This window comes from Pleuronectes platessa, chromosome 19 (genome assembly GCF_947347685.1).
Source record: "Pleuronectes platessa chromosome 19, fPlePla1.1, whole genome shotgun sequence".
Lineage (NCBI taxonomy): Eukaryota > Metazoa > Chordata > Actinopteri > Pleuronectiformes > Pleuronectidae > Pleuronectes > Pleuronectes platessa.
In genome coordinates this window covers 5,539,155-5,553,095 of record NC_070644.1, presented here as the reverse complement: position 1 = coordinate 5,553,095, position 13,941 = coordinate 5,539,155, and the positions used below count along the sequence as shown (strand labels likewise).

At 41.8% G+C, this 13,941-nt stretch overlaps 1 protein-coding gene across 3 annotated transcripts in view; it reads left to right on the top strand.

Annotated features, from left to right (window-relative positions):
• LOC128462344 (F-BAR domain only protein 2) overlaps positions 1 to 13,941 on the top strand; it is a 41,280-nt gene that overhangs the window by 16,001 nt on the left and 11,338 nt on the right. For 2 of the 3 annotated variants that reach the window (XM_053447711.1, XM_053447709.1), the window contains exons 8-18: positions 3,478 to 3,574; positions 7,108 to 7,152; positions 7,314 to 7,386; positions 7,487 to 7,511; positions 7,773 to 7,829; positions 8,880 to 8,939; positions 9,116 to 9,289; positions 11,761 to 11,785; positions 12,405 to 12,449; positions 13,175 to 13,214; positions 13,852 to 13,937. In XM_053447711.1, the coding sequence (XP_053303686.1) occupies positions 3,478 to 3,574; positions 7,108 to 7,152; positions 7,314 to 7,386; positions 7,487 to 7,511; positions 7,773 to 7,829; positions 8,880 to 8,939; positions 9,116 to 9,289; positions 11,761 to 11,785; positions 12,405 to 12,449; positions 13,175 to 13,214; positions 13,852 to 13,937 (727 nt within the window). The remainder of the gene's footprint in view (positions 1 to 3,477; positions 3,575 to 7,107; positions 7,153 to 7,313; positions 7,387 to 7,486; positions 7,512 to 7,772; positions 7,830 to 8,879; positions 8,940 to 9,115; positions 9,290 to 11,760; positions 11,786 to 12,404; positions 12,450 to 13,174; positions 13,215 to 13,851; positions 13,938 to 13,941) is intronic. The other variant, XM_053447710.1, reaches the window with a different exon arrangement.

Genomic DNA, 13,941 nt, shown 5'->3' with positions numbered 1-13,941 from the left:
TAGTCCAAGATACAATATTTAAATATTATATAATAAAGATGTATTTGTCACATAATCTGTGAGTGCAGTGAAATTTGGGAGCAGCCTAGATAAGAGGAGGAGTTCCAAAAGCAGAAAATTACATAAAAGTCACAGATTGGAAAAAAACATGTTGTAGTCATCACTGTAAAACCTGTTACAGCTCCTGTGAGATACAGAGGAAAATCTATCTCCTGCCACCAGGGGTCTGTGCAGACACTGTCTGTAGTCACAGACCAAGTCATTAGTCAGCTGAATGATTTAGCTCATATCTGACAAGTTTTCTTTCTTTCTCTTGCAATTTAGTTTTTTTGGTTTACTTGTGGACAATTTTTAAATCAAAAAAAGTTCAGTGCAGATCTCTTTAGGCGAACAGACAATTTTAACTTTATTTTGAAATATTTCTATATGTTTAAGTAAATAATACATTAGTGTCAAAATAAATACATTTGTTTTTTATTAAATTAAAATAATTGTTAAATCAGCCGCAGGCATCCCCATTCTCCAACTAAGTGTATATCTTATTAGCCTTCTTTAATAATACATTACTACCGTATATAAATAAATAAAGTTGTAGAAAATGATTGCATGTACAAGAACCTTCGAGCATATTGCCATAGTTTTATGTTTTAGCTCCTGCTCATGTACACACATATATATACAGTATATGAAATACCCGGCCGTGTTAGTGTTCCTTGGCTGGAAGTTGGTGGGAATCATGTCCTTCTCACTGCACTAATGTATCTACTGGATGGTTGGAGTGCCTGCAAACAGATTTGCACATAAGTGATGGGAGAGCGTGAGTCTCTGCATGCCTTAAATCCATTTAGTTTGCTGGTGAGTCCATGTGTATCGGTTTATCAGATGAGATCTAATTGCAGGGAAGTTGAGTGACTGAAACCAAAGTGAAGGGCACCTGGAACCGAAAGTGTGTCACTAAAATCATGTCAACCTCGCAGGCGTTTTTCAGAGTAGACTTATCCAGTATCAGCTCAGTGGGCGTGAAGGATAAACAGGTTAGAATGAAAGGATGAGATAAAAAAGTGAGCAGTGTAAAGAAAGGAAACACCCTATAGATTTATATTAAGTTCCTATTTCTGTTGAGAGAAGTGCAGAGTTCCCTGCACCGAGCGCTTCCAGCTCGTATGGGGCATAAGGGCAGGTGTGTCTGTCAGTGTGCGTGCTGTGTTTGCTTTTTTAAACGAGCGTTTGTGTGCGAGCGAGGATCCCTTGAAGGCAGATGCATGTTTCGAGCATGTGGGCGAGAGAGGTCTCCACAGGACGAGCCCTCTGTGTGTTTGTGTGTGTGCACGTGTGTTTATGCGTGTTTGTGAGGCGAGCAGGCCACGCAGGTTGATGACATTAGTGCCCCCCCGTCATGCCAGCAGCACCTGACAGATCGCGTGTGCTGCAGTGAGCATACTTCCTCACCGCGGCAGCCTCCCTGCTGCCCCCCCCCCCCTCCTCCCTCCTCACCCACATCACCATCCCCACCCCCAAACATCCTCTCCTGCCAGGGCACAGAAGGCTAATGCACTCCACCTCGCTCCAGGGGCCTGGGGGGCAGACACATATGTGTGTGTATGCGTGTGTGTTTGTTTGATAGTGGAGCCACTCTGCGCTTACAGTATCACGCACATCTAAATGGTTTGGTGAGACGGCACAGTCAACCGCTGTTCTTCATCCCCACGCCTATACATCGCTTTCACTTCCCCCTCAGTAACACACAAGCACACATGCACATCCAAAACAAACAAGCAAACAAACACTACCCTTCCTCTGATACTGCCCAAAGGGCAAGCCACAGTGCTAACAATGATTCAACCTGACACAATAGAGTGACGGTACAGTACAGTATGTCTCCACAGGCCAAATGCAGAATAAATGTTAGAAATATCAACTAAAGTCAAAGCAGTGCAAGTCACAGGGAGAGTGCAGCCGGATGCATTTGTCTCCCGTCGTGTATATCATAAAACAAATCTCACCAAACATGTGACACTAATCCTTTGTTTTTCTTTATTCTTAGAAATATGTGCATGTTATGACATAGTCTCACGCAGTGCTGCACATCGCTGTGCCAGCGCTGGAGAACGGTCTGGCAGCACCGATTATCATTCTGCTGTGGTGGAAAAAAAAGAAGCTTTGGCTTGTTTGTATTTCTTTAAACCAATCACGATCATCTTGGGTGGCGCTCTGAGGATGTAGTGATGGTACTGCTGAAAACAAGCATTTGCATGTTTGGGGGCTTTTGCTGGCATTAAAATGGCTAGAAAAACAGTCAAAGACGAAAGTTGAGTGGGTGATTACAGCTTTTTTCTCAAACCCTGCCATTTTCCTCATGCAGCTCCTGTAATGAATCTGATTTTAAAAAGGGTAAAAGGCAGTAAGGGGGAAAGAATGTTGCATGTGACAGGCACCAAAGGCTCATACCCACACTTTATATGGTGACTAGTTACTATTCACACAAAATTATCAAATATAAAATCAATCAAAGAGCAATAAAGTTAATGTGGGCTTAGTCATCTCACTGTAGCTCCCCCAATTGTTAATGAACATTTTACATATTAAGTTACATCATTTATAATGAGACAATATTCAAACAAGGAAATTCTGTTCTGGGTAGTGAAAAAGCAAATAAGACTGATACACTTTAATGAGAAGCAACATGCTAAATTCAGTGTAGTGCATTACAATACAGTACATACAATACTTTTATATTGATCTATTATCAGTATGTTTGTTTACATCTTATTTATCAATTTATCCAATATGTACAATGTCATTCTGTCCATGCAATATCCTTATGTCTGTCTGTACCATATTTATCTATTTATTCTTTTACTTATTGATTCCTTCTACTGTGCACATTCTGTGTATGGTCTGAATGACATTAAGGTGAACCTCGAATCTCTTTCATGTAGTGCAGTTTTAATTTATCCATAAACAAAGTATATACTGTATGTAGCGGGCAAGCTATACAGACTTTCCATGGTATAAGATGTGTGAAACATTTTCTTGGAAGCCAAAAGATACGTGCAAGCCATGAACAATGAGAAGTGATCGCCTGGGGGGAAAAAGCACATTTTTATGATCTCAAGAGAGAGAGGTGCCCGTCTGAGACCAGGTTTTAAAGTGAATGAAAATGTGTCATTCTTCAGTCAGGTTCAGGGCACAGGAAAAACACACTGCAATATTTATTCACTGTTGTTCCATCTTTGCTGGTGATGTTGGATCTGGCTGTGCTGCCAGTAGTTAGATATGTAATTTATTTGACCTTTGAATAGTGAGGAAACTGTTGATTATTACTGTGGATGTTATTGATCAACAATTAACTGAATCAATTTCCGAACACCAACATCGACTGGACCAAAATATATATCCCTGTGCTCATATCGTCTCCAGTAAGTCTCTGAGTTTTTAGTAACTGACCATAAATATTCCTTCTTTTTGACTTTATAGCTCCACCACGAGTTTGTGAGGAACGTGGAAAACACCTCGGTGGAGAGCTTGATACAGAAACTGTCCGAGAGCAAAGGAACGGGAAAGGAGAGACCAGGTAAGCCACACTGACTCGTGTGTTTTTATTCTAATAACCCGTGTTTGTCTGTGCCTGCGTTGTGTGTAAATAAATGAGTCCGGCGGGGGGGGGGCTCGGCCTGTTCCTGCCTTGTGCGGTTGGGAGGGGTGTATAGAGAGGGGCAATTAGAAGAAGGAGAGGGCCATCAGAGTCAATCATAGTAATCTGCTGTAAAGGTAGGCAGGCTTGGCATTCCAGTAAGCATGTGACACACGGGGGGCTTTGCTGTGCTCACAGACTAAGCAGGCAGAACCAACCTCTTCAGGAGGTCAGAGCTCAACAATGACTCTTGTGTAAACTTTGCCATGCCACAATAATCAAGGGAATACTCCTCAGACTCCTTCGGCGCAACACTCCCTCTCCTCCCTCTTTTTGCACACACACTGAAGCTCATTCACTGATAGTTGGTCACTCGTGTAGTTCATGCAGTAGCCCTGCAGCTAGATGTTAACAGCAGCGCCTGATAATTAGTCGGCGGAAAATCCTGTGAACAGTTTAAAGCCCCGTCGTAAAATGTCCAGTCACTTCACTAGTCCCTGTACTTGCACTGCATTACGTCAGGTCACGGGCACAAAGGGTTCACCTCTGCTGTGTTTGTGTGTACACAAACGGTGACCCCTGTGTCCAGACGCTGCGTCCAAGGAGTGGTGGCCTTCATTTGTTTGGACAGCAGAATTAATTGAGGCTAAGAAACGGTCAGAAAATTCCTCTTGTATCAAGCTGTTCATTAGGGATTGCACAGCAGCCCCGGCCCTGTCAGAAAAATAACCTGTCTGTCCCCTGATTAAATAGCTGAACGGATGGCCAGTCCGGTGCCTTTAGAGAGAGAGAGGTTGAATAAACTTTCTATTGCGGAAACAATCCCAAAGTGACACACTGCGAGGCGGGGGGGTTCGGAGTGTTCAACGATATCCAGCTGAGCTGTCAACTGGCGGCGGGCCAGACACGCAAACCCCCTCTGCCCCTCTCCCACTCCGAGTGCCATGTGAAGCATATGCAATTTAAAAAACCATCCTCCGCTCATGCGTGACTGCATGCTTCCCTCACAGAGAGTAGAAAGAAAAGAAACATCTTCCCCTGTATAAACAAAGTCGTCTGTCTGTTTAGGAGATGTTTAAACAGTTCCTAATGTCGGCCCAGATTTAGGTAATATTCATGTGTCTGGTGTTTAGACTTTTTCTGCAGTTGGTGTGCATAAATATTGTCAGATGCAATCGCGGGGTGCTAGCGGCAAAGAGTTCCTGCTCTGCCTTGGCCTTACGTGAATCCGCGGCATTTGTTAAACATCCCCAGAGCTTGGACCAAGAACACAAATGTGTAATTTTCCAGTAATTTCCCCTTTTCTGGGTCCTTTTTAAATTTTCATTATTTTTGTTTGACAATACCTTCAGCTGATGCATTCAATTAAAAATGATGTGAGATGAGATAATGATTGCGAGCTTCCTCTCGTGGAAAAGATGCACCTCACGGATTCGGATCTTCTCTCCTGGTTTCTGTCGGCACAATGAGCGAGTGGGGACAGCCAAATTACCACGTCTGCGTGTGTCTCTCTCACTTCCTCCCATGGGAGAATGCTTCTTGAGTGAGCATGCCAATTTTGTTTTGATTGGCGTGAAACACTCTCACGCACGCGCCCACACGCACACACCCAAACAGCCATTCGTGCTCTGCATTGTGCGTTTGCCGGCGGTGAAGAGGCCTGATATCGCACAGTAGAGTAGATCGGTCATTGGTGTACTTTATCCACTTCACTTGGCGTGATGCAGGCCTCTCGTGACTCGCCGCTTCCCTGCGCTTCACTCAGCATTGCACACGCCAAACAATGCGTCAATTCTGCTCGCGACTGGCGTCCTCTGGGGAGACTTCATTGGACCACTGCTAATGTATACATTTTGAGTTAAAATATCATTAGCTTTGTTGTTTTCAGGTCAAGGCATGTTAGTGTATCGGAAATATTGCCAGAGGGTCGTGCCCCAGCTCTCTCTCTCTCTCTCTCTCTCTCTCTCTCTCTCTCTCTCTCTCTCTCTCTCTCTCTCTCTCTCTCTCTCTCTCTCCTGCTCGTCTTGCAAGCTAGTAAGCTTTCTAGTCATGTGCAGCACATCTGTCTGTATCTGGTTTGCTGGCAGACACAGACTACGTGTCCTTCAGGTCATTTGATTTAAGAAAATCTATTTTAAAATAGCATTGTAGCAAGATGTGTTGTTTCCTGTTACTTGGCTAGACGTCATATTTGTGCAATTGCACTGTTAATACTTCAAAGAAATAAATTGCTGTACTGTAGTGCGTGAGTGTGTCTTATTAATTTACTATTAAAGATATGGATCACATGCACTAGTGTAGCCATACACTGATGTGACACTGACTTGAGTTTGTTTCATTAAATAGTCACTCTTTCTAACAGATAATCACACGCACTCACGCACGCACATACACACACACAGACATAGCCCAACCTCCTGGATTTTCCTGATTGACTCATACACACATTGCATGACTTGCCACTGGTCCTCCTGCAACTCTTTGTGTGTGGGTATGTGCGTGTGTGTGCGTGTTAGCATGTGTACCTTTTAAAGTGTCGACCCTTTAAAAGCCCCCATAAATGTTTCTGGAGGCTCACTTGAAGCGTGCAGGGCCTCGGAGGTACATGTGTATAATTGATGAGCATTAAATTAAGTGTAAACGCAGTTGTTTTTGAATGATGTCTCCCAATATACAAAAGCAATGTTATTTTTTGTTAAATCACATCCACGGCTGGTCGCGCTCCGAGCGATATTAGGGCTGTTGGCTGGTGTATAGATACAACGATTTGTTGGTCCGGTCTGTTATTTCAGCAGGCTTCGCATGTATGTGTGTACGTGATTTGTTTAGTTTCTTCTCTTTTTTTCCCCCTTCTTTTTCTGGCCATATTTTCGCATGCCATAGAGAAGGAGAAAAGGGCATCTCTTAAGCCTGAGAGCAGATTTGTCCATGTGGCTTTAAACACTTCTCTGCGTGTAATCTTGGTCTTGTTTGTCTTATTGTAATAGGGTTAGTGACTTTGCGTGTCCCGTGTGGGCAGGTTTAGTTTCCGCTCACTTCATACCTGCTGTTTGCTGTGAGCGTGCACCCACCTACACACGCACACAAATTTAGAATTGGATTATGATTGTGGTGATTAATTTGTCCTAGGTGTTTTTTTGTGTGTGTTTCTATGAGGAAGAGTCTGTGTTGTACAGTGGGGCTTTGTGTGCCCAGGAGGGATTGTCACATCTCTGAGTGCCACCAGACACACAGTTGACTCTGCTATTGACCCTGTCTGCCCTCTGGGACCAGCCTAGCCCTGTGTGTATCTACACTCTGTATGGCACGCCAGGCCGCGCATTGTGTGTTTGCCAGAGTGTGTTTGTGCTCTGTGTGTATATATGTGTGTGTGTGTGATTATTGCGTGATGTACATTCACAGCATTCACAGCAGGGGGCTGTTGACCCTTTCCTTGCCAACTGAACCTAAATGATTTTTTTTTGTCTCATTAGGGCCCATTGAGTTTGAGGAGTGCAATACAGCTATCGCAACTGAAGGTGGGTCTTGTCACAAAATGAATACACAATACCGGTCTTTCACAAATACACTGCAAGTGACATTTTATTGAAGTAAAGTAAAGTTGAAGCTGTCAATTTTAAATAACACATTTAATGTATTTTTTTTAGGGTGTTTCTAATTGCTTTGTTTTTGCATTAAGGTGCTAAACCCAGAAAGCGAAAACCATTTGGCATCCCAGGTCGTAGTAAGAAAGACAAGGACACAGACTCTACGTGAGTCCCAAGACTTCATATAATAAAAAATTAACATATAATAGATAAATATCGTAATAAATACAAACTGCTCATCATTATATGACCGTTTGTCTTCCAGGGAGTCTACAGAAGTTGAAGCTGCTGTGAGTATATTTTTTTACCCAAATCGCTAATGAATGTTTTCTTAAAATATTAATTCAGCTTTGGATGTTCTTTTGATTTCAAACAGCAGGAGGTAGAAAAGATCCTTGCTCATATTATTTTGCTTTGTATTTTACTCCTTGACTCTCTCACACTCTCTCTCTCTCTCTCTCTCTCTCTCTCTCTCTCTCTCTCTGTTCCCTCTTGTTTGTGTTGTAGATTTGCTCATTCATTCATTTATTTCTCTCTGTTTGTGCTTGTAGAACACTGCCAATGGCGCTCCCCCCGGATACTATGGGGCCATAGACATCCAGAATGCTGTAAGCAAGCTAATACACAGAAACAGACACACACACAAACACTGAGAGAATATTCAAACCATCATACATAAATAAATAAAAACAGTTAATTGACTCAAAAGTTAGATTTTCGTTTTTTTTTTTCTTTGATCAACATTGGATTTCAATAAAAACATTTCCCTGGTCTGCTATTCTTGTATCCTCTAAAGCAGCTTATATAAATATTTAATGTGTAAATTTGTAGTTGTGATAATGTTTGCTTGCACCACTAAGTTGTTGTCGCACATCATGACATGTTTCTTTTTCAGATGAGTGTCAGCCAAACGTTTGTGTGTGGTGCAGAATTACTGGAATTAAGTGTGTGTTAAGTTTTTAGAAAATGTGTGTAACATTTCCACTTTGTTTCATTGGTAATGTTATATAAATATTGTATAAACAGGGGAGAGAGTGACTATTTTCTTTCTCTATGTAAACATTAAAACCAGAACTTCAATTATCGTATTTAAATTAAATTATCTATACTTGACTAAATGACACACTTTGATGAAAATGATATTTATTCACATTTGAAAAAAAATTAAAATCCAGAATTTTTTGAAAGTTTGTCCAAGGTTAAACATTTTAGCAGAGGACAAAAGTTTAGTATGCAAAGAGAATTAAACCATTAAACCTCTGCTGATCAGCAGAATATGATAAATTATATTTAAATTAAATGACTTACACTGAGACAAATCTGGATGAACAAAGTTATAAAGTTAGACTGAAGGTAAAAGACAGATAATTAATATGCAAAGAGAAAATAATTGTATAAGCTACTTATCAACAATTAATTGTTTGTCCTACTTCAACTGCATAATACTTGATTGAAGATTTACATTTTAATACATTTTCTAAATGTAGCACTATGAGATGAGCAAAATCATCTCATCTCAAAAAGTGTTGATAAATAGAATTTTGGTGTGTATCATTAAGCGTTTTTTTAGACTAATATATTTATTTTAACTCGGTATTGATTGAATTGTGCAACTAGAATTTTTTAAATGTCTAACTTGTCTGCTTGTGTTTTTACAGAATGTTCCCCAGGTTGATGCGGAGGGCTTCTGTATCCGACCAGAAGGAAATGAAAACGATATCCTTTTCTCACTCTAAGACTTCTAAGAGTCATTGCTGCTATTTGTTTTTTTTCTGTTCACACCATCTGCATCCTGAGACCAGGACTGAACACAACTGGACTGTAGATGCCCTCCTCCTATCTTTTCTTTCTGCTTTGCTCCTGTTGTCTCCTTAACCCTTTTTCCTTCTCACATGCCAAAGAGAATTCCTTCTATTCGTCCAGCGACTCCGAGGACGAAGACGAACCCAGGAAGTTCCACGTCGAGATCAAGCCCGTTCAGCCAAACAACGGCACGCACCAGAACCGGGCCACCATTGACGAGCTCAAAGCCTCCATTGGAAACATCATCCTGTCGCCTTCCACCTCGGTATGGCTTTACTGACTTATTAAATAGTAAAACTCCCAAACTCAAACCTGTTGCTGTGCTGCGCTGCTGCACCGCCCGTCCAACACTAGAGGGCAACAGCAGAATATCTAACCTTTGTCAGGCTACATGGGAATGCCATTTATTCAGCCTATCCCCCCTGTAGTCGTTTGCCATCAGTCACTCTTGCTTGGAGCTTATTTTATTTACAATGGAAAGGCGTATGTGTTATGTCCAATTTATTTCACTTGCCAGATTGGCTTCTGGTCCGGTGCGTTTCCTGCATGCACACATTTCATGTTGTGTTTTTGCTCAGAGTTCAGTTTCAACCTCAGGATCACATTTTATTTTGAAAGAAAAAAATATCAATAACTCTGGGTCAATAATTTTTTCATAAAAATGGCTGATGTTGGCCTTTGCTGCAGACTCATACACACAGCTCTCTTTGCAAGCGCTTGCAGGGGATGTTTTGTGAAACTGCACACTCACAAATGCATGCACACACACACACACATACACACACACACACACACACACACACACACACACACACACACACACACACGCGGAGAGAGAGCCCAGTCTGATCCATGACCTCAGTCATGGAGCCCTTCATCCAGCCCCTTGTCCCTCACCATCACTTCAATCCCTGAATCACTCTCCACTGCTCTATGAAAATAGCAACTGCCATTAAAATTTAAAGCCTCACTACTGCTTGTGTGCAAACATGCACCGTGTGTGCACTGAGCTGTTGTTGTTGTTAATGGTGTTGTGGAGTGGCTGAGGGGGCACGCTCAGTGTCGCGAATGGGGGTCTAGTGGGTTTCACCCGTCGCACTCCCCGGCTGCACATTAAACCAATGTCACGGCATCTTCCTCCCTCTGCCTCCGCCTCAGCCTCTCCCCTCCCCGGCTCTCCCCACCATTCCTCCTCACTGTTTGTGTTGAACCTCACTCTTTCTTTGCCTTGTTTCTTTCTTTGCTTTCACTCTTTGGCTTTTATTGGATCCCACTTCTTCCAGACAGGACTCTGTTGTGGCTATTTATGAATACTTTATAGGCCTCTTTTTAACGTTTTCCTTTTTTCCACTCTTGGAATTATGGTAACGATACATTACAAGTTTATAGAGGATGTTTTTTCTTCTTCTATTTAATGTAACAAGACTCAGGAGGATGGATGTTTTCTTTTAAACGTTAGACTTTGTTCCTTGCAGTTCGGTTTCGGTTGTTGTCGTGACTTGAACCCGCAATTACTTTCTCATCCTTAAACAAAAAAAAACTAAACCGCTGTTTGTGTGTTTGACTTATTTTCAATTAAATACTAAAAACGAATCATTACATAGCATTTTATTTCCTCTATATCTGTTTAGATATATTTTCTGCACCCATACCCTGCTTTTTTATGTATCCCAAAAGTTCATGATTAAATATCCAGCGTACATCCAAGGTGATGACGAATGTTGCATCATCTGGTGTGAATTACGGAGAGATTTTCCTTTTTCCCCCCTCAGTGCTCATTTTTCTGTCTTTTTCATTTCTTCTCCTGTTTGGTTCTCCCTCCATGGTGTTCCCTTTATTGAAATAGCAAGTTGTGTGTGTGTGTGTGGCCAGCAAGAGCCGTAATTGAACCCATTTGCCGCTTAGCGCCTGTGGGACTAAACCCTGGCCTCACAGCTCTACGGTGGTTAAACGCTTTTGCTATGTTCCTTAAACCCATTTTGTTTCTTTTTCTCCCCTCCTCCCTCGACCTTCCCCCCAACCCTTCTCTTCGTACAAAAATGTTCTTTATTGAAATTGATGCTCTGAGTTTCCATTGGGTTGGTGGCCCCCAAGAGCATCTCTGGCGTGACATGGCAGCGTGACATGGCAGATTTACGTTCCTCACAAAAAAAAGGCTCTGGGAAGGAAGTTGGTGAAGTTTTGGGGGCACGCGCTGTTTTGTCTTTGACTGATTGTCGTACGGGCGCAGATGCACAGTTTTGCACTAGTGATTTTTTTTTTTACCCTACGTTTAACGTCTGGTATGTGTGAGTCGGGAGTAGTCCTGTGATTTACTGTCTCTAACTCTGAAGTGGAAAATGCCCTCGGCCTCTGGGAATAATCAATAATATCCCTTAAAGTTTTCTTAACCCTATTTTCACAGCGGTTATATATATGTGAAATTGTATATATTGTTATATAAACAACTGTTCGAGGCTTACATCAACCTATTTGACATAAGAGGATTTGGGTTTGTGTTTCCAAAAGTTGCAAGGTTGGAGTGAAGCAGAGAAAAACATGATGACCCGTAGAATTCTTTCTTTATTAACTGCCAGTTTTATGCGTCCTACATGGGGACTGATCATTTCTGTCTTGTCAGTTTTTTTTTTGTTTTGTTTGGGACAAAATCAGCCAAGGTTTGGAAAGCACCGATGAAAATTTGTGGTGGGTCTCATGCGTCTTTGATTAATTGCTCTTTTTTTGTTTTGTTTTCAGGGACAGATGCGGAGGAACCAGTCCAGTGAGTATTTTCTCAGTCTGACCTCTCTGTATCTGTGTGTTGCCGGATCACTGTGAAGGAAGGGGAAGGGGAGGGGGGGGGGGGGTCAACTGTACAACTCCTCAGCTTCGTTTTTCTTGGCCTGGGAGGTTTTTAAAGAGGTTGTCTTTAAAAAGGAAAATCCAGAAATGTAGCCAAAATCCACACATCCCAAGAAAAAGTAAATAACTGTTTCGTTTCTGTAAATGTGAGCTTCAGGGTTATTTCTCCAAATACCATTAATTGCTACATTAGCTGTTTGTCTTTTTGACATCTCAGATTTTGTATTTTATCTTCTCCAAACGGTTACAGTCTAGTGTGTTTGATCCGTCATGTAATGATTCAAGCTCCATGCCGTCTTAATGCACATTAAAAAATCATAAAATCCTTGACTATAAATTCAGAATTTTTGTTTTTTGTTTTATCAGCTGAAAAGCTCTTTCTTTTCTTTTCGTTCCAAACTCTCAGATTCAGCCTTTGCATGACCCTAAATGTTAATTGTGTAAATGTTATTTGTATTCACATTATGCTGCTGAAACACTCACTCAGTCAAATTTACACAAGGCAATGGCATTGATAGATGTACTGTACATATGCTTAGGGATCACAGGAGTATCTGCATTAAGCCCTAAGGCTCAGAGTCGTGGTGAGTATGTGGTCGCTGCAGTAGTTACCCTCCAACCCTGCCTTGCCCTCCTCCGCCCAACGTACCTGCCACAGCTCTCATCTCTGTCCCCTCATAGGAGCCTCTTCACTCAGCTGATGCAGCTGACACCAGCTAACACCACTGACACCGTGTTCTCTCACTGACTTATCATGAAGAATTCTACTGACATGTGCGGTTATGAATTTGGGTCCTTTCAGCCGTATCCTCTTACCTCTGGTGCTTCAGTTCTGCTTGTATGAATCTTTAGCAGGTTATTGTAACACTTTGGACAGGGGCACAGAATAACCAAGAAACGCCTGATTTTATTTTTAGTTGCTAAATCACTCCCCCCCCCCCCCACCCCCTGTTGTAAAGTGTTACCACCACATCGAAAACACATTAGCGGGTTGTCTTAATGCTTTTGCAGTAAGGTTTTGCTTTATAAGGCATAAATAAAAAAATTATTGTATCTAAAATAAATCTTACTGCAAATATATTTCTAAAATTTTCCAGGGCAGATGGTGGTTCCCACTCGTTCAGTCAAAACCTCAGTGGTGTTTCTGGTTTAAGGTGTGAATGGTTTTTGGCAAATGTCTTTGGATACATGATGGTGAAAAAGCTCCTGTGTTGGTTTTTCGATTACATTTTGTCCTCACTGTGAAAGTGTATTTGCTGTCATCACTCGATGCATGTCTGAGTTTGTGTTTGTTTTGCCCTCGCTGCAGGCGATGAGCTGGCAAAACCCCGAGTGCCAACATCGTATGAGTGAGTACTGGAGGAAAACATCCCAACTTCCTTTTTAAACTAATGTCTGTTTAATTGCCAACGTGTTAATAAGTGCTACTGTTTTAACGTTAATCTCATTTGTGCACTTGAACTAGTATTTGTAATTTTTTGTGCTTAAAAGCTGCTTTAAAACCGGTTTGTGTCGACTTGTTATTAAGATAATCTCTAGAATCTGCACCCTACTGTGCATTTAAAGATGTTTTTAACCCGCCATGGTATCGTTGCTCAAGCACAGATGCATGGAGCCGCTGTTTGAACAGAGGTCTGCTCTGTTATTAAATGGAAAATAAAATAAAGATTCTGTGTGAAAAATAGTGAGACTGTGAGAGATCTTGCATCACCCGTTGTGCACTTCACGCTACCCTGCTTGTATTTGGAGCCTTCAGCAAAAGCTGTCAATATCGCTTGATGGTTTATGTTGGCAATTCACAAATTCAAATTTCTGTGCTGCTTTGTAGTTTCGTCCAGTAGCTAACACTACTCTTACATACATTGACTGCCCCCAAGCGATCAAATCGTCTATTGCTGATCTCCAGTTCCACGGTTTGATGAAAGAAAGAAAAACCCTCTTGAAAATGTGAGAAGGTTTGTTTTGACTCCCTCTCTCCTCTGTCAGACTGACCAACAACGACCTTCTGTCTCTGGACCCGTTCAGCCCGACTCTGGCAGCAGGCTCCTCCTCCTCTGTGTCCTCCTCAGCAGGTAA